General features: G+C 41.4%; 1 protein-coding gene across 4 annotated transcripts in view; it reads right to left on the bottom strand.

Moving 5' to 3' along the window:
- Positions 1-1,885: 1,885 nt before the first annotated feature.
- Positions 1,886-19,082, bottom strand: part of galnt1 (UDP-N-acetyl-alpha-D-galactosamine:polypeptide N-acetylgalactosaminyltransferase 1) — a 53,537-nt gene continuing 36,340 nt past the window's right edge. For all 4 annotated transcript variants that reach the window (XM_080895984.1, XM_080895983.1, XM_080895986.1 and 1 more), the window contains 11 exons: positions 12,997-13,163; positions 12,276-12,403; positions 12,097-12,176; positions 11,346-11,516; positions 8,097-8,214; positions 7,583-7,763; positions 5,848-5,987; positions 5,651-5,749; positions 5,394-5,528; positions 2,957-3,094; positions 1,886-2,848 (listed from right to left, as the gene is read on the bottom strand). In XM_080895984.1, coding sequence (XP_080752110.1) covers positions 2,837-2,848; positions 2,957-3,094; positions 5,394-5,528; positions 5,651-5,749; positions 5,848-5,987; positions 7,583-7,763; positions 8,097-8,214; positions 11,346-11,516; positions 12,097-12,176; positions 12,276-12,403; positions 12,997-13,163 — 1,369 coding nt within the window. In that variant the 3' untranslated portion in view covers positions 1,886-2,836. The remainder of the gene's footprint in view (positions 2,849-2,956; positions 3,095-5,393; positions 5,529-5,650; positions 5,750-5,847; positions 5,988-7,582; positions 7,764-8,096; positions 8,215-11,345; positions 11,517-12,096; positions 12,177-12,275; positions 12,404-12,996; positions 13,164-19,082) is intronic.

Here is a 19,082-nt window from a genome sequence, read left to right as displayed (position 1 = left end):
AATTAGCTATTACCCATCAGAATAAGGGCACTGGGCCTTTGTGAGGTGGACCTAGCCGTTTCCACATCCATGACTCTCACGGACATCAGAGCAGATTTGGATCCAGGAACTCTGGATCATTAACTTTTCCAGAGCACATGACTACCAGGACCCGAGATTTCCTCAGTTTAACAGTAAGAAGTACAGTGAACTCATCGTTGTGGACAGCAGTTTGTGCAAAATACAGTACTGTGCAATGTGTCCAAAGTTTGAACTCCTGTGCCATTTTAGTTTGGGGAACGTGGGGAATTTAAAAAGCAGCTGGCGCTTAAGATCCCACAAGTTATTACCTGCCTTTTCACACAAGTGAGTTATTTGTACGGTGCACATGGCGAGCAATGGAATATTCCAGTGATCAGGAAAAGCATCATAAGAATAAACTGCAATACACAATTCAAAGCAATTAAAAAAAGCCACTTTTTTATAAAGTAAAAAAGAAATATATTAAAGTAAATAAAAATGTGTTTTGGCAGGGGAGACCAACCGTAGACACAAATTTCAAGACACAGACAACGAACCTCCATTTTTGTATATGTAATTATGACATTACTGAGCGTCTGCACACTTACTTTTTAATTAAGTGCTAGATGTTTTTAAACTCTCGGTTATAAACATCATTGTAAAAGTTCAGTATTGGTTGGGCTACGTAATTAAGGGTTAGGGTTTGTGGTGCGTCTGTGGAGACAGAAGGAGGCAGAAATCACCAGGCACCTCAAAGTTTTCTGTAAACGTTTTCACTTTTATTTTCTACATTTGGATCAGCTCAGTGTGGAAGCCTGGACATGTCAGTTCATTTCAAACCCACCCCTTAACCCGACTCCCGAATTTAGAACAATCGATACGCTCCCCCGTCTGTCCTACAATCAAAAAAACTCTCACGTCTTCACCACAGTCACTCGATCAGACATGAAAAAAACCCCCCAAAAAAACAACCTGTTGATGGCCTCCACTCACTGCCATGTCCATGGCGAAGATGAACTGATGTCGTGTCCTTTGTGTAAACCCTTCCTCCATTGGAGGAAGCCGAAATGTTTAAAAATCCTTTTTTGAAATCACCTCTGGTGCCCTGACTCGCAGCGGCAGAAGCGATTAAAAAAAACAACAACAAAAAAACAAAGAATAAGAATAAAGAAGGCGTGATAGTGGAAATGAAAAAGACACGCTGTCTACCTCTGACTGAGATATGAATAGTGAAATGCTGCAGGTGCGCTTGCCAAGTGAGAGAAATGTAGTAATGGATTAAGATATGTCATCTGCTGTGCTCTCTGTAATCACACAGTTCAACCCTTTCCCTCCTTTTGGCTCTCTACAGCTTTTATTCTGTCCCTGATTAATTCTCATAGCGGTGCCACGTTCCTGCTGTAGATATGTCCGCAGGGGGAGTGCAGGGAACCCGGCTCTGTGTAAAAAATAACAGCGTTTTGCTCCTTTAGTACGGCGGAGGAAGCAGGGGTATGCTAATCTGCTGCCAGTCTACGCTACGGGTGCTTGCTCGTCCAATAGCGAGGAATCGGAGTGCCGTTTGTTCTAGTAAACAGGGAGCTAATGGGCTGGGATTAGTACTGAAGAAACACACGCTCACACCCACACAAATGCAAACATCCACACACTCCGCTGGAGGAAAGAAGCCCTTGGAGTGTTTTTGTTTTTCTTTAAGAGGTCATTGAGAAGACGATATGACAAAAATGGACTGAAGTATCAGGCTTAGGCAGCCTTTTTCCTATATGTATACAGCATGTGTGTCTGTCTGTGTGTTTATGTGTGGCAATGTAGTGCCTTACTGGGGAGATCCACGTGGTTGAACACTACAATAGGCAGTGAACATCAGTAACAGACTCATGTATCCTCTGAGTGTGTGTGTGTGTGTGTGTGTGTGTGTTAGCTCTATGTTAAATATCTTTAAAGACAACAGAGACGTACAGACAAACTAGGGTTACTGAAACAGTAGAAACAGACAAGCCATGTAAAAACTGGACATAGAAATCTTAAGATATCACAAACATCATAATTCTCTATCTCTAGATTTCTGCTGACGGCAGACGTCGGGTCCTCGTGATCGCTTTCTTGTTTTGTTTGTTTTTTTGTGTGTATGCGTCGTCCCTCTGCACAGAGGCGTCAGCCTGTAAGATGAAATGCTAAACTGTAACACCAGAGGGAGACACACACTGCTGCAAGACCATAGGACTGGCTCTGACGCACACGCACACGCACACACACACACACACACACACACACACACACACACACACACACACACACACACACACACATCACAGCTTCTCACACATGCACACGTGCACAACCTTCTTCACAGGAGTACATTTTCAAAATCCATAAAAAATTAAATAAAACAAACATGAAAAAAGAAAGAAAATCAACAAGGAATTCAGTCCCCTTCTCAAAGCATACATTCATCTCAGTACACGCACGCACACACACACACACACACAAATAAGTGCACACACTCTCGTAAGAGGCAGTCAGTAAACGTTAAGTGATGAGTTGAGCGGTGGACTGCTTTGTCCGGGGGAAGCTGTGATGACTCCACCAGTTAGTTCCTCGTATTCGCGCATGTGAGCGAGTCAACTCTCCGCAGTTAAAATCTCTTTTTTCTTTAAAAAAACCCCCAAAACAAAATGAATGTAAAACAACAGCCATCGTCTCTCTCAGAGGGAGGCTTTTCTCTCTTCTCGCTTTAAGGAGGCTTGTACGCACTCCTCCCTCTGACGTCCGGCAGAGGTAGTACCGTCCAATCTGTCCTCCTTCCTTCCCAAATCCCAGTGTAGGGAAGTCTTTTTCATTCCTGGTGCTGGAAAAAAAAAAAAAAAATCACATCCGTTCGCCTTTATTTCTTATTCTGGGCCGCTGTGTGTGTGAATGTGCGCATTTGGAAGTGTGAGGAGTGTGGTCAGAAGACCTCTGGTAGTGTGACATTGCGGAGCAGCCACTGTTGGGAGCGTGTGTGCGTGCAGTCTCTGACGCTGGGCACCTGGCTGTCCTCCTCGCTGGCCTTGTCCAGACACTGGTTACTGTTGACGTGGATCAGGGTCAGCTTCTGCACAGCACAAAAACACAAATCACTCTTTAGAAAGGTTCATTTAAAGGAACATGTAAATGTCTTTTTGGTTAAAACAGCACATGGACTTTGTTATACTTTGAATATCAAATTCTGCTGTGCGAGTCTATGAGGCTCAGTTTTAGCTCTCTGTGGTGTAAATGCTGTGGTTGGGTTGGGTAACGAGTCAACGATGATATATCTCCAAACTGTGGCAAGAAATGATGCTAGGTTGAATTACGTGCACTGGGATTAGAAAAGATTCATTATTTATATTTTAATTTAAAATCCATTTTGATAGATTTGCTCACAGTTAACTGTAAACTGCTGCAAAGCAGCGTGTTTATGTGAATTTACCTGAACATTAATTTGCATTTTTAACAATGTGACTATTTATTTGTTTATATTGCATTTTCCAGCTTTGGAAAAAGCTCATTCTGAAAGAATCAGAATGAGCTTTTATAACTTTCAGAGCATTTTCTATTGCGGCTCCTTGGTAATGGACTAAATTGTCTTTGCAATTTAAATAGGCTCTGTGAGACTACATGTTGTGAAGAGGCAGGACGCAGGCACAGGTGAACTTAGAGTGAGCTGGTATTGAATGCAAAAGGTAAACAAAAAGTGGAAAACTGGAAAACTAGGAACTAAAAATCAGTCTACACTGGGGAATACAGGCTAATGAGGGAAAGGAACAGGAACACAGAGCAAAACCAGGGATAAACAGACGATCAGACAACGACAAAGAGGAAGACTGCAACTATAAATACAGAGAAGGGTGATTGGGGCAGAGCGGATACACGTGGGGAACACAACTGAAACTCACAGGGGGGAACTGAGACTGGGGGAAGTAAAACTGAACACTAAACAAACCTAACAAGAGGGGTGATGAAGACTTGACACAAAAGAGAAAATATACAAAACTAGAGACTAACTACACTAAGAACAGAACAATGGAAAAATTGCATGAATGTAAACTCAAACAAAACCAAGAAACATAAAACTACAAAGTCCATAAACCTCAAAACTCACTAGGTTTCAGACCCGGGACCCTCACAGGAAGCTACACTGCCCAACAATATACTGTCTATACCCTTTGGGCTTTGACCCAGTGTGACACATTGATCTCATTTGCTTTTTATTGTATGATGGTCATTTTTACTTGTGTCGTTTTGCACCCTTTAGTTCCATTTTACTGTCCATCCATCCTTGTTTATCGTGCTGGGTGGGCTGTACCCTATCCCAGCTACCAAAGGGTGAGAGGCAGAGTACACCGTGGACAGGTCGACAGTGTGTCGCAGAGCACAGCAGAGCAGAGCTGTGCCCATTATATTTTATTGTCTTTCTATTTTATTTATTTCTAATATACATCACTGTGTCAGCCGTTGTTGTTTTAAAGTGCCTTAAAAATACAGTTGGAAGGGAATTTAACGTCCTAGGTTTTCCTGCTGTAAATGAACTATTTTCTGTGCCTGTCAAGACCTTTGTGAGAGCTCACAGTATTCAATTTAATTCAGTTTTATTTATATAGCACCAACTCCCAATAACAATAACCTCAGTGTGTTTATACTGTAAGCTATAAACCTACAGTATAATGGTACGACCCTACAGCATTCAGGAGAAAACCCCAACAGTCAGGGAGAAGGAAAGAGAGAGGCAGGACGAAGGACACACTATGGGAGAGAACCAGAGTTTAATAATTACTAATGATTAAATACAGCAGTGGTGAAGAAGACAAAGTGCATCATGGGAACCTCCCAGCATCCTAGGCCTGTTGCTGCATAATTAAGGAAGTCTTCAGGGTCACCTGACACCAGCTTCCAGTTTTCACAAAAAGACAACATCTGATGACCTCCTCTGTACCCTTAATGTAGAGTTTCCAAACCTACAGAAATGCTCTGTCGACCATTAGAAATGTTTTTCCCACTGGTAGCCCAGGTAAGCTGTACAGGCAGAGATCACCCTCATTGGCTGTTGTTTTATTTTGGAAGCAGGCATAAATATGAAATCTGACAGAAACCCCTCAGTTCAGAAAAAAGAAATAAGAATTACCCCTAGTAGGCAAAACCTTGATTGTTCAAGGTTTTATACATGAACAGGAAGATTTTAAACTTTGAAGAGAAGCTAATATGGGAGAAATATGATCTTTAACTGTAGTGTTGTGGTTTAACTGAAGGCTTTTCAGGCTGCTTTTATAATAAGATGATAATAATGACTTCTAACAGTCCAGGTGATGAACATATTAACCAGCTTTTCAGAATCACTTTGAGAAAATGCTTTTTTTATTATGTCTTCCACTTACCAGAGGGTCGTACTCCCAGAGCTGGTTGCCTTTGAGGTGATGGCACTTGAGCATCATGACGGGTCCGTTTAGCTTGGACACGTCTAGACACAAGTCATCTGTCCTGATCTCCTTGTTGGCCGTATAGGAGAAAACCTGCACACATCACCCACAGACTTTCTCTCTTTTTGTGCCGAGAATAACTCTGATGTCAACAGTGATCAACATTTACACTTTAATTCATGTGTAGTTACAGCGTTTTGTTATTTCTCTGTTACCTGGTTGCCTCCCATCCCGTGACAGTTGAAAATGCCGACCTTCTCGTTCTCCTTGCGGGCCATGTTGTCCAGACACTGGTTAGTCTCCACATTACGGATCTGAGCCAAACACACAGGAAGCAGGTTCATTGCTTGAATATACACCCACACCGTTTGATCCATACAGATTCAAGTGTTGCTTGTGTGAGCGAGTGTACCTCTCCCAGGGAGTAATAATGCCGAGGGATCTGGGAGTCAGGGTAGATGTTCTCCAGGTACCAACTGAAGGGTTTACACTGAAGCTTTTGCCTCAGAGCAGTGCGAGACGTGATGTCACCGTAGTCTACTTTGGTCACACCTGGACACGCAGACACACACACACAAAAAGGTCAAACAAAACACTGCATGCTGCCATTCCCCCCGTGTGTATAAGCTTTATTTAAACTGTGTTAGGATTGAGCAGAAAAAACCCACATGCTGATCTGAAGCAGCCAAACGTTCAAAACTGCTAAATCGCTTTTTTTTTTTTTTTTTTGGAAAAGAACATGAAATACTGTAAGTTGTAACACCTGGGCTGAAAATGACCCAACAATGACAACAACAGTGCCTGATGAAGAGCAATGGAGGTCAATCATCTTTTTCATATAATAACTGATAGTAACTACATCGAAAATGGAGCTAGCACACTGTGGAGGTCCAGTTTCTACTTATGTGTTTTATGCTTACAAATAAAAAAACAAAAACCCTGTAACGCTGAGATGCTACTCATATCATTTTGTTGAGTTATGATTGAATTGTGTTTAGAAACGGTGCGGCCCTTTGGCTTGAATTCAGTGAAGTCTGGCCCGTCTAGCAAGACAGTCCACTTCTTGTTTTTTTCAGTACAGTACCTTTACATACTCAGTCAGCAGGACGGGACCATGGGAAATCATGCACTCAATTACTTCAATTATTAGCTTTGTCTTTTAACTTTGGGCCACTATTACAACTATAACTTTCCCTTATATCTGTGCTTTCATGTATCCATTCAGGTTAAAAGCTCATCAAATTTGGATTCAGGAGACAGACAGTCTCTCTGCTTTTAAGATTAGGCTTAAAACTTTCTTTTTTGATCAAGCTTATAGTTAGGGCTGGAGTGTTTCTTCTTAACTTTAATCACTTTTTTCCACTCTATTTCTTTATACACCACTCTGCATTTAATTCTTAGTTATTATTAATCTGTGTCTCTCTTCTGTCCTGTCTTCCTTGTCTAATTCCAACTCGTAACAGATGGCTGCCTCACCCTGAGCCTGGTTCTGCTGCAGGTTTCTTCCTGTTAAACAGAGTTTTCCTTTCCTACTATTGTCAAGTGCTTGCTCATAGGGGCCGTCTGATTGTTGGGGTTTTCTCTCTATTACTGTAGTGTTACAATATAAAGCGCCTTGAGGCCACTGTTGCTGTGATTTGGTGATATATAAATAAAACTCAATAAAACAGAACTGAATTATGATCTCATTGTTATGCCCGGGAACTGATCTAATTAGGGCTGATGCTTTCTTCCAGCTCTGTAAGACCTCTATTATACAACTGGTCAGGTTATTGAAACAAGCGTAAGAAAGACAGAAGAGCGCCCCCTGTCAACAAAAGTGAGAGAGGTATAAATGTGTTCCATGAGGTGCTTCGCATCTAAAAATATTCTTCATTTCAGTAGCTCTGCTTCTCTTTTGGTTGCTTTTCTGCTGCAAGCTTGTGTGTGTGTGTGTGTGTGTTCATGCAAGTTAACGCATGCTTTGTAGCGTGAAATTACTCCCCGCCTCCCCCCATCCTGCACTGTTGGGTCACCACTGCAATATCACGCAGTCAGCGGGTTAATGGATAGATCACACCTGTCACAGAGATTAACCTCCACACACGAGCACATACATGAACGCAAACACGAGCACACACAAACACACAAAATGTGGCAAAACTCACCAGGAGAGATGATGTAGAAGAAGTTTTTAAATTCGTCCATCCAAACTTCTGCCAGACGCCGGTTGTTTTTGTTGATGATCTGTCCCGTTCCTCCGGGAAACGTATAGGGCGTCGCCTTTCTGAAGACGTGACCCACGTGAGAGCACGTGACAATCTCTAGCGTCCCGCCACACTGCCAAATCTATGAGAAACAAGCCTTGTCAACACTAATTTAGAGAATAAATTGCAGAGTAGACACACTGTAAGTCCTGGGCGCTGAACGAGCTAAGACAGACCAGTGAACTCAGCTGGGAGATGGATGACGCAGACTGGTCCCGGCTGTGCTGTGCCAGTCTGAATAAATTTGACTCGACGCCAGCCGGGATGACGTCTGACGAAGTCTTAGTCAGGTCAACAATTTATTCAGTGAAGTCAATCTAGAGGTGTAACATCTGTGTGTGTTTTTGAACCCTAGCTGACACTTCTGAATGGAAGAATAGAGTCATGTCAGTTGTCAGTGGGTGTGTTCACTCACTCTGAAAGAGATTTCCAGGTTCTCTCCTCCCCAGATGTCCATGCCTGCGTCATATGTGCCAATCTCCTGGAAATAATCTCTGTCTATGGAGAACAAGCCGCCTGCCATGGTGGGAGTCCTGAACAGAGACATCAGAGAAAAGGTAAATTAGGAGAAAGGCAGGTTAGTGCCACTTAAATCACTGACGGCCGGCCTTTTAAAGGTCATCCAGTATGTACACATTCCATCAGGGTTTTATATTTCACTCCTCTCACTCCCTGTTATTTGCTGATTTCCTGTTTTTTCTCCTCTCTTCTCTGTTGCTGTGACAGTCATGTCAGAGTTAAACGGCCTCGAGACCTCTTTCCATTTTCCCTCCCGCTTACAGAACGGCTTCCTCCTCTTTAGAGCTTATTCTTCTCCACTGCCTGTTTTCGCTTTTGCTTAAAATCTCTTACAAGAACACAAACAGACAAACATATCCTGAACGTGCACAGATTGATGGTGTATGACCAGCAATTGGCTAAGAGCGGGAAATAATAAGCAACCCAGAAATGGAAAAACAGTTCGTCAAACAGTTCGTAAAATGTGGCTTTATAACAAAAGACAATAACGACGAAGCCAACACAACAGATCTATGTATCCTTTCCTTTTTTCCTGAAGAGATATCAAAGCTTTCTAAATGCCCCAGCTTACAATAAATCACTTTTTTCTACGACACTCAAACACGTCAGTAAAACAAAGAAAACCCACTAATTTACAGCAAATCCTGGATTCTAATTAAAGTCATTTATCTAAACAGGGACCGGCCCTTACGTACATAAAAGCGTGGTTCATCATCTCAACATATCACAAGACTGAAATAAACAAACACTGCCACTGTATAAAGCATCAAAAGGCAGGTAATACTCAGCTTTGTGTTTGAAGCATACAATATCAAAATGACACATTTAGCAAGTTCAGAGAATTTCTTCAGATCTTTTCTGTTTGTTGTATTTTTTTAAAGTCCAACAGTGGCAAATACAACCTTCCCAAGTGAGTAGACTTCTGCACATTGCCGTAAATTACAAGGTAGATGAGCCCATAATAACTAGCTTAGCTGCTGATTTCCTCCTCTGCTGTCAACATATGCAGCTCCTCAGAGAGTGACAGCAAAAGACCTGCAGTTTGCATCGTCTAATGAAGAGAAATTCCCCCAGCAAATGCACGCGTGGAAGCTTGAAACCACATCAGCATTATTCGTTACAGTTTTTTTCATTCTGCAAACTCCATACGTGCAATAATGTGAAAGCGCTCTGTGGCAGAACAGGGTTTTTATGTAAATCGTGTCATTAGTGGAAATTAATTTTCTGCCCTGACACAACAACCCAGTTTTGTTTTTTAGGCCACTTAAAAGACACCCTGAGGAAAATTTTGTCAAGCAGAACTGAGAAAAACAACCGAAATCGGGGGCGCGGGGTGTTACATAAGCTACATTATGTGTGTGTGTGTGTGTGTGACCTTGAATATTGGCATCAAGCATGCTTAGAAACAAGAGCAGGAAAAAGAGATGATAGACAGGCAAAAATAAGCTCTTGATTTTAGTTCAAAGGTCTACAAACAACAAAAAAAGCCCCTCAAAACAAAAAACACAATCTTACATAAACATCTTGCATTGAACAGAAGTGGAAAGTTCACTCTATTCTTTCAGTATTCCTGCCTTGAGAACCTCTTATGATGAACTGCAGCAGCAAACTGAATGGTAACATATACACTGTTGTAGCAGCCATAGAATAAACAGGGATTGAAAAAGATAAAGAGTTCAGGATTTTTGTCTGCTATAGGAAGGCTTAGGCGCAGTGCCTAAGTGTTTCTGATTAAAGAATGTAAAGGCCTTTAGGCGACATATCACAATCAGTGAGTTTTATGCAGAACTGGGCAGCCAGGAGCTCACAGTGTGAGCAGAGGTCCTGGGTGGCTCCTTCTCTACGTAAAAGCAGGTGTCAGTGTTTAAAACATCTATGAACGGGATGAGGCTTATCTATCCTTTGAGTCATGATAAGAAAGATTAAAAAAAACAAAACACTTTGCTGTTTGCTTTCAACCGCTGTGCTGTTTCTGTGTCTTTGTGCCTGACAAAAGCGAGTGTGAAATACAGAAATAAACTAGTATCCTGAAACGGTAACCTGTGTTCATCAACTGCAACTTGGAAAAGATAACTGCTTCCTGTGTGTAAACGTGTCCATATGCAATTGCACAAAATAAACTTTTGGCTTTAATGCCGCAATATACTATCGTGAACTGCTGGAAGCAGTGATGAGAGCATAGGTAGACTGTGGTCATAGAGGGACGGACATGATCAGCAACAATACTCATGTAGGCTTTGGTTTTTGATGATTATTAGTTGGTACTAAAGGGAAAACAGTTTGCCAAGAAAACATCTGCCACACTATTACATCACCACCTGCAGCCTGAATGCTGATATAAGACAGGATAGATCCATGCTTTCATGTTGTTCAGACCAAATTCTGATCCTATCATCAACTGAATGTCATAGCAGAAAGTGAGACTCATTAGACCAGGCAACATTTTTCCAATCTTCCAATCTTGTTTTGGTGAACACAAGCAAACTGTAACCTCAGTTTCCTGTTCCTAGCTGACAGGAGTTGCACCCGGTGTTGTCTTCTGCTGATGCAGCTCATCTGCTTCATTCAGAGATGCTCTTCTGCATATCTTCCAAAATACCTTAGTCATTTGAGTTACTGTTGCCTTCCTATCAGCTCAAAGCAGTCTGTCTATTTTCCTCTGACCTCTGGCAACAACAAGGCACTTTCCCCAGATAATTTAAACTCACCGTTTTCTCCTTTTTGCTCTATATTGTGTAAACCAGATGGTGGTTTAGCAGATACTCCTTCAAAGTCACTTAAATCACCCTTTCTCCCTATTCTGATGGGGTGTACCAAATTTAGTGGCTTTTGAGTGTCGGACTCATTTTCAGGTTGAAAGATGGAGCAAACTGTTTCAAAGGATGGAGGGTTGCAGTAGGAGGACTGTGGTATCAGCTGTGACTGTATGGCAAAAGTAATAGTTTACATGGATCAAAGGGTAAGATTTAAGGGCCTCTCTGCAGAATTTAGTTAGGTCAGGACTAGCCCAGGGTCATAGATGTCCTTTGGTAAAATGAAAAGACTTAACTTGAAGCATAGAAACTGCTGTCAGTCTGTTTTATAAGTATGAAAAGGATAATAGCAATGAAATTTAAAGACTCATCTTGCTGTGTGTACCACCCACCTGACAGGCAGCGTGCGGTCTCCTTTGCGTCGGTCCATCTCCCTTTGAGGTACAGGGTACCAGCGGAAGTTGAGCTTCCAGTTGAATCCTCCGTATGTCATGTCAGAGCCTGCCATGTACTCAAAGGTATCATCGCTGATAACGTCGATAATGGGGCACACCACTGTTTTCCTACAGTAAACAGAAAGACATCAGCACACAAACACAGTACATCAACCTGCTGTTCATAACCCTGGGTGGACATCAACCAAGGCTAAAAGCTCATCTGCAAGATGTGTCACCTCCAGAACCAACTTCTCACCAGCTGTCACTCATCTCTCATTACACCTTTGTAAACCCTGTGCGTTTTCTCCATGTGCTGGTGTGAGTGTGTGTGTATACCTGCTTACGGGTAGCAGTAAGATAAGATAAGATAGATAAGATAGAACTTTATTAATCCCTCGGGTGGGTTCCTCTGGGAAATTCGATTTCCAAAAAAGCACAGCACCGACAGAAGTTACAGAGTTATACACACACACATATATATAAATACAGAGACAATATAAATAAAATATACGAAGGGGATAAATAGAATAAATAGGAATAAAAATAAAAATAAAAATACAAGTGAAGTAAACAGTAAACAGAGAATGAGTAATTAAGCGTAAGATAAACACAAGGGCAAGCCCCCTGCAGGCTCAACAATACTTTATTGATTTTCTTTTCCAGGCTTGCCAATGGTCTGCGTATCTTTCGTGTTTGTGTGCCTTACCTGTCTTGTTTGATGCGGGCAAGCAGAGGCTCCAGCCATCCTGTTGTGCATTCACAGTGAGCATCCAGAAAGGTTATGACCTGAGAACATGGAGGGAAAACATAAGACAAATCTACAGTGCAAACACAATATGGAGAGCAGTTGCTGTGGATGTCTCATATGTGGACATGCGCACACACCTGGCCAGTGGAGATAGACGCTCCCTTGAGGCGTGCGCGGATGAGCCCAGACCGCTGCTCCATCCTCACGACTCTGACGGGGACTTCCAATTTTCTCACATACCTCTCCAACTGCTGTTTGAGGAAATCTAATAAATGCATATATAAACAGATAAGAATGCAAAACAGGCGCCTACAAAACAAAAGCTGGATTACAAGCTGTTCCTCCAACCCACTCCATTTGTAGCAGCAGGGATCAGAGATAACTGTGCGCTTGCGTGCTTTCTTTCACGTATGTGGCCTTCTCATACGATACCTCTTGTACCTGCTAGGAGCTTCTCCATCAGCTTGAACACAAGTGCAAACATAAACACACAATCTGTGACCTGCACCATCTAACCTGAGGTCTCGTAAGGTTGCTTCTGCTGGTGGTAGTTGGTTGGGGTGGGGGATTGAGGGTAATAACAGAGTGTAATCCCTGCGTCTGGCAAATTAAAGACCTAATCTCCCCCAAACAGGGATTAACAGTATTGCACAGGGTGGAGTGGCACACACAGCCCTCATACATGCACTGACTCTCTCTTGGGCACCAGCACAGGCACATACACACATGTGCAAAAACATCTACCTACGCAGAATCCAGCAAAAATCATAGCTCTAAAAAATAGGCTAAGCCTCAAACTAGAGAGAGACTGAAGGAATTATCTGCAGTGAGTGTTACTGTGCGTGTGTGTGAGTTTACCTCTCTCGCTGGCATCATCCACCAGAACAATCTCCTCCAGCAGTGTGTGTGGAGAGCGGTCAATCACGGAGTGGACGGTTCGCAGCAGCGTGGTCCACGCCTCGTTGTGAAATACAATCACAATGCTGGTGCGAGGAAGATTATCGGGGTATAACTTGTTCTTGCACCTAAAGCGAGTAATCAAAAACATAGAAAAAATAATCAAAAGGGTCAACTCCATGCTGCAAGAATACAAGAATATTTACAAGCATATTTCTACATATATAAATCTTTGGTTGCAAGTTTGGTCTGCTACCCATATGAATTAAAGCAGAAAGAAAAACTTAGAAGGCCCAGAGACATGCTATTAACTAACTGCATCTCTCAAAGAGATGCCACAACAGAACTGGTCCAGAAGACATACAGTAGAACTGACATGATATTAAAGCCAGAATCTTGTACACAGAATATATGATATCAACCTGAAGCTTTCATCTACTTCTGGAACAACAGATATGATTCAAAAAGGAACTCCTTCAATTTTTTTTAGATGTAGACTCTTGGTCTGAAAAGTGAAGTCAGAAATGCAGAAGTTAAATAAACCTAATGGACAAAAAGAAGTCTATTAGAGAATAGAAAATAGATTGTCTCACGTTGTTTAATACTTCATTAAACATGTTCCTCATGAGTTAATGGTCTAAGCCAAATGTTTAAAGTGACGGTCAAACAAGCATGATGTTATTTTATATTTGTCTGGCCCATTTAGGGATCTACGCTGCTACTGTTACCTAAGGCCACAGGCAGTGGGTAGTGACTGAGAGAATGAGACTCCCGACAGAAGAGGCAGAAACGAGCTCAAATGGTGTCTGGTGTCTGTTCGGGAGGTGCTCAGAGTAGAACGCTCAACCCAAAACAGAAGTAAGAAAAACGAATGAACGATGTCAGAGTAGCTTGGTACATCATTTATTTACAGTATTCTAAAAGACTTTGGGCCAAAAAGTTTGGAACTGGTTAGAAAAAGGTTGATACAATGTATAACAATTTGTATCTATAAAACAGACGGCATTATTTCAGAGATTGAATTATATTTTAAATTAGTTATTAATCTACAGTCTGCTTATTTTAATTAGTTCTAAATTTCAAAAAGCTTCAATGTCACCAAATGCTTTGTGTGTAGAATGATACAAAGTTGCTTAGCACAAGGCAAGCTCATTCAAGGGGGCATAACTGCACAGCACAAATGATGAAACAGCTGAACATACAACATGAAGCAGAAACAACAAAAAATACAAAGGAGCAAAAAGAAAAGGTGTGCGAGATGCATCAAAAACTAAAAGCAGACAAGGCTTCAAAAAAGGCAACAATACAGGCAGTAAGTGAAAACGCAGACTTGATTTTAAACAGACAAACATGAACTTGCAGAGACCGAACAAAGAAAGGAAAAAGAAAAATCCTAGGAGACACATAACAATCCGGGCTCTGTGCGACTGTGAGAGCTGCAGCTACATCGACTTTATATAAGAGTTAAAAAAAAAAATCAACTAAACCACATTAGACAGTCCTAAAATCACTCAGATCATTATTTTGCTTCTTGTGAAAAATCATCGTAATCAACTTCAAAGAAAACTGAGAGTGAATAATAAACGAGTATCCGAGCGTAAATCCCCAGATTTAGACCGAGAAAGACAGAATTAGTGGGTCAGCATGATCACACTTGATTAGTGATATTAATCAGAGTGCGAGTCATTTTCGTTGCAGTGTTGAGTGCACACATCAAACTCTCTTACTGAGAGACAGTGAAGGATGCAGTTGTCTAACACAGGACAACAGGCACAAGACGACAAATATTAGCACAGTGAAGACAGTCACATCTTTTTAAATATCTCTCCAAGATATCTGTCAAGCTTATTTCTGTTCATGGCTGGGCCTCACACATACGCAGTTTGATCTTTGATCTCAGTAAAAACATTGCATAATACCCAATTATATAAAAAAAAAAAAAAAAAAAAACACCCCCAGATTTGCCCCTTTCTTTTAGTGCAAAAAAGTCCAAACATATTTTGAAAAGGCTCACACTTAATGAACCATCCAGCTATAAAACAGATGATTCACGTTCAGTCAGTCCACTGTCATTACAAAGAAACGCTCCTGTCGTAAATCAAAATAATGTGTGGGCACGGCTCCTTGGCTGAAGCATCCCGCTTCAGTGCGGCATGGCAGGCCATAGGTAATGTCTTTGTCAGGCTGTAAACTGATGATGATTCAGACCTCTGGCTCCAATTAAATTAACAGTTCAGACAATCTCCCTCAAGACTTGATCCATTTCTAGTGATTTATGACAAAATACTTCCTGGTGCAAAACAATAAAAAGTTATTCTCATCTGCAATTTCCAGTTCGCAAAGCAATCCAGTCCCCTGGATTGGACCTTTTGTCGGCTGAGTTCTGGCCTGTATGTCTGACGCTTTAGGATTTAGGCACTAAGTTTGCACCGTTTAAATAAATCTGACAATTTCAAGGTTGATTTCAGTTCAGTATGAAAATCAGCCTTCCGATGTCTTCTTGTCAGCCTTCTTGCTTGATGTAGCTACTCCAACACGGTCTCTTCACTGTAGCTGCCTTTATTTGCTCATAACGTTTTATTGCACTAGCTGTAAAGCAGCACAGATACCCGCTCCTACAAATAAACGTTTAAAATGAATTTCCAGAAATTCTTCCACTATGTTTTAGGTTGCCTTGAGTTTATAAAAACCATCAAAATCAGTTTAGGGGTCACATTAAAACTCCTTACTGCTGGCCTTGACTGCTTTACTTCAGTGTTACACAGACTACAGTAAATGCTGCATAGAGGACTACCTATTCATACTACATACAATATTCTTTTTTTAAGTAATTTCTTTACAGGTTTATGTTTACCAAAATTAAGCAACATGTTCCACGAAAATCCCTGTGAATAACATATATTAAGTATGGGTTTGTGGGTCACCTGGTTAGAGTTAGAGCAGACCGAATCATCTGTACACACATCTGTAGGTCAAGCAAAAATCGTAGCCTGCCATGACACCTGCATGCAAGCCCGATATAAAACTGTCTCACACTCTAAGTGTTTTCTAAGTGTTGGAGGACGAAACTGAAAGCAGCCCGACATCCTTCCTCTAACAAATTCAGCTCTTACAAGAGCCAAATGGAATAGGATCTGATTTCCTCCATCTTTATAACTCCCCCTCCTGCTTGTGATCATCCTGAGCGCTGGAATGCTTCCTCGCTCTCTCTGCGGTTGATTCTGACTCAAGGAATGCAAGAGCGACAGAGGAGAGGAGGTCAAGAGTGTATTCTCTCCTGCAGCTGCCCGTGGAGCACGTTAAAAACACGAAGTAATTCTCAGTGTTTGGGGTGTGCATGTTCGTATGCTCGAAAATAGGGAGGTCGATGAGCACACAAGATGATTCACTGTAAAAAACAGAGACAGCCTTTGAGTCTTTTAATGTTTTTCTAAGGCGGCTCATTATTTCTCGCTCACATGAAAAAAACATGAGTTAAGGCATGATCTTTGGTGTGTAGCAGAGGAAAAAGAAGACCGTGTGTCTATACACAGCCAGTTGCAAACATGTTTATTTGTATTAGCATTTTTTTTTTAAAGAGCAATTGTAGGGAGCCCTGTGCACTCGAACAGTCAGGGTGGCGGAGCAACATTTGGCAACGGCAAAGCAAGCTAATGAGTTACAGGCTGCGTCTTCAAGCAGGGAATTGTGGGGATATTTAAACATGGGCGTGCGCGCTGGCTTTAATTAAACAGCATTATTGTTGCAACATTACACACACACACACCAATAAAAGTCTGCATTCTCAAAAAACAACAAAAACAACAATGTAGTCATCACCAAAAAAAAAAAGCTTTTCTGAAAGGTGTGGTCATGAAAAGTATTTTCACATACTGTAAATCCACCCAGACACATATAGAATTACACACACACAGGCGTGACCGTAACGTCAGAAAGTAGCGATCTTCGGCCGGGGCGTGTGGATGTCATAAGGCCTGCTGCACAAAAAAGATCCAGATCATTTCCTTGGCCGACTACATGGTGCCCTTTAGAGTGACCTGACAAAATATAAAGCTCATCAAATTAAATCTCTTGCACAAGTTTGTTAAAGTCCAAGACAAGAAAATGGTCATAATTCTGCCAAGACTGCATGTTACATTGAAAATGCCTGACTTCCTGTTGGGCCTAAGGTATGGCTCAAAGCTCCAGGCTTTTTGTCTATCTTAAGACAAAACAACATAAATGCAGATTAAATATGGTGCTGGGGTGGCTTCACTGAAATATTGTAGGTGGCACAAAACAGCCATTTTGCCACACTGACGTGTAAAAGCCATTAAATATAAACTGCACGAAAGGTGATTCATGGAGAATTTCCATGGCCCTAGGGTGGACTGCCATAATCTTCACACTAAAGCATAATCAAGGCTTTAAGCGCCTTGATGTAGCTATTGTGATTTGGTGCTATGGAAATAAAGCTGAGCTGAACTGAAGACTTGAAGTTTACTCGCAGAACCTTTCAGGTGAATATGGTGAACCTGTGAGGAGTTCATCAAAGTAAAATTGACATTTCCTGTTCCCACTAGCTGGTGCTCAAAATATCATTGACTATTGGGATATAGATGTCTGAATCTTATTAAGTGTCAAGTTTGGAACAGACTGAACAAAAGCTATTTCAGTTATACTATTTTGGCTCCTCGTGGCAGCACATCAAAGTCTGGAATGCCACCAGCGGATCCACCATTTAATAAAAACTCACAGCCCTCATAATAACGTAACATCAACTCTTTGAGGGTTATCTGGTCAACATTTAATGCGCTGATCCTGCCTCGATCAGAGTGTAAAACATGTTAAATACTGTCATATATGAACTCTTATAAATCACGTCAAGCTTGGGGCTAGTTGGACAATTTATGTGTGAATTACACATTAAAATTTAATGCTGAATGACTAAAACTCACCACTGCATCACGGACACGGCAATCAAAAGAAAGTCAAAAGCTTCACAATTTAGCATGACCAAAGTCTTTAGTTCAAGACTGATCAAATATGAAGATGACTACATTAAACTATGAGGAGTTTATTAAAGTAAAATCCCAGATTCATTTGACAGAAACATAATAATGCAACAAATTAATTACAATATGGCCTTCGCACTGTTAGTGCTCGGGCCTTAAAAAACCATAAGTGAGTTTTTCCCCCCTTTAAAGTATCAGCTAATGACAACCTCATTTGTGATGAATTCAGCCAGTTTCCCTAAACTTGCTGATCCACACACAAATACGCAGTGAAATAGACACAAATGCATGCACTCCTACACACACGCAGCCACACGTTCCCTTGCACGATATTGACTCCGTCTTATCTACTAATTGGAAAAGCAGATAGACGGGGGGAAGGCTGAGTGAAAACACACCTAGTAATCAACTCTCGCTCAAAGACTAAAACCCATTTCACGGATCAAGGTTCTCTTACTCTCCTGCCTGTCTACTGTGCATGTGCCCCTTCCTGTCACTGTTGCGCCTCTCAGTCAGTCTTCCTCTCCATCGCTCCAAAAACCTTCATTTCTGATGCATGTTCCTCTACTGAAGCAAAAAAAAAAAAAAAGACGGGGGGTGGGGTGGGGGGCTGCTTTCCACCTCCCTGAGCTAACCTTGACATATCTTTTCAGCTGTTGGCTGGATGCACATCGTCTGCCTGTCTGAAGACTGAACAACCTTCAACCTAAAACCGCTTGCACTCACACACAGACACAGTCAACATTGAAATTCTGCTCACATGATATATGAATTACACACATAACTTATATTATAAAAGTGTTGTTGAAAAAAACATTACATCACTAAAATGATGCTTTAGCTGTTGTGACAGGGTTTAGGATTTATTTATGGGCAGCAATTGTGTAAATATGACTGCCCACAGTCACCACATGTTCATTCATGACTTTACAGAAACCTTGCAGAATAAAGGTGCTCAGAATGGTGCTTTCATTCACTGATTGCAATATTAAGACACAATTACTGTTAGGTTGGCTATGTCAAGCAGTTTTACAACACATATAATAAACACAA

The sequence above is a fragment of the Rhamphochromis sp. 'chilingali' genome, assembly GCF_963969265.1.
Source record: "Rhamphochromis sp. 'chilingali' genome assembly, chromosome: 11".
Taxonomy (NCBI): Eukaryota; Metazoa; Chordata; class Actinopteri; order Cichliformes; family Cichlidae; genus Rhamphochromis; species Rhamphochromis sp. 'chilingali'.
This window is presented reverse-complemented; position numbering and strand designations above follow the sequence as displayed.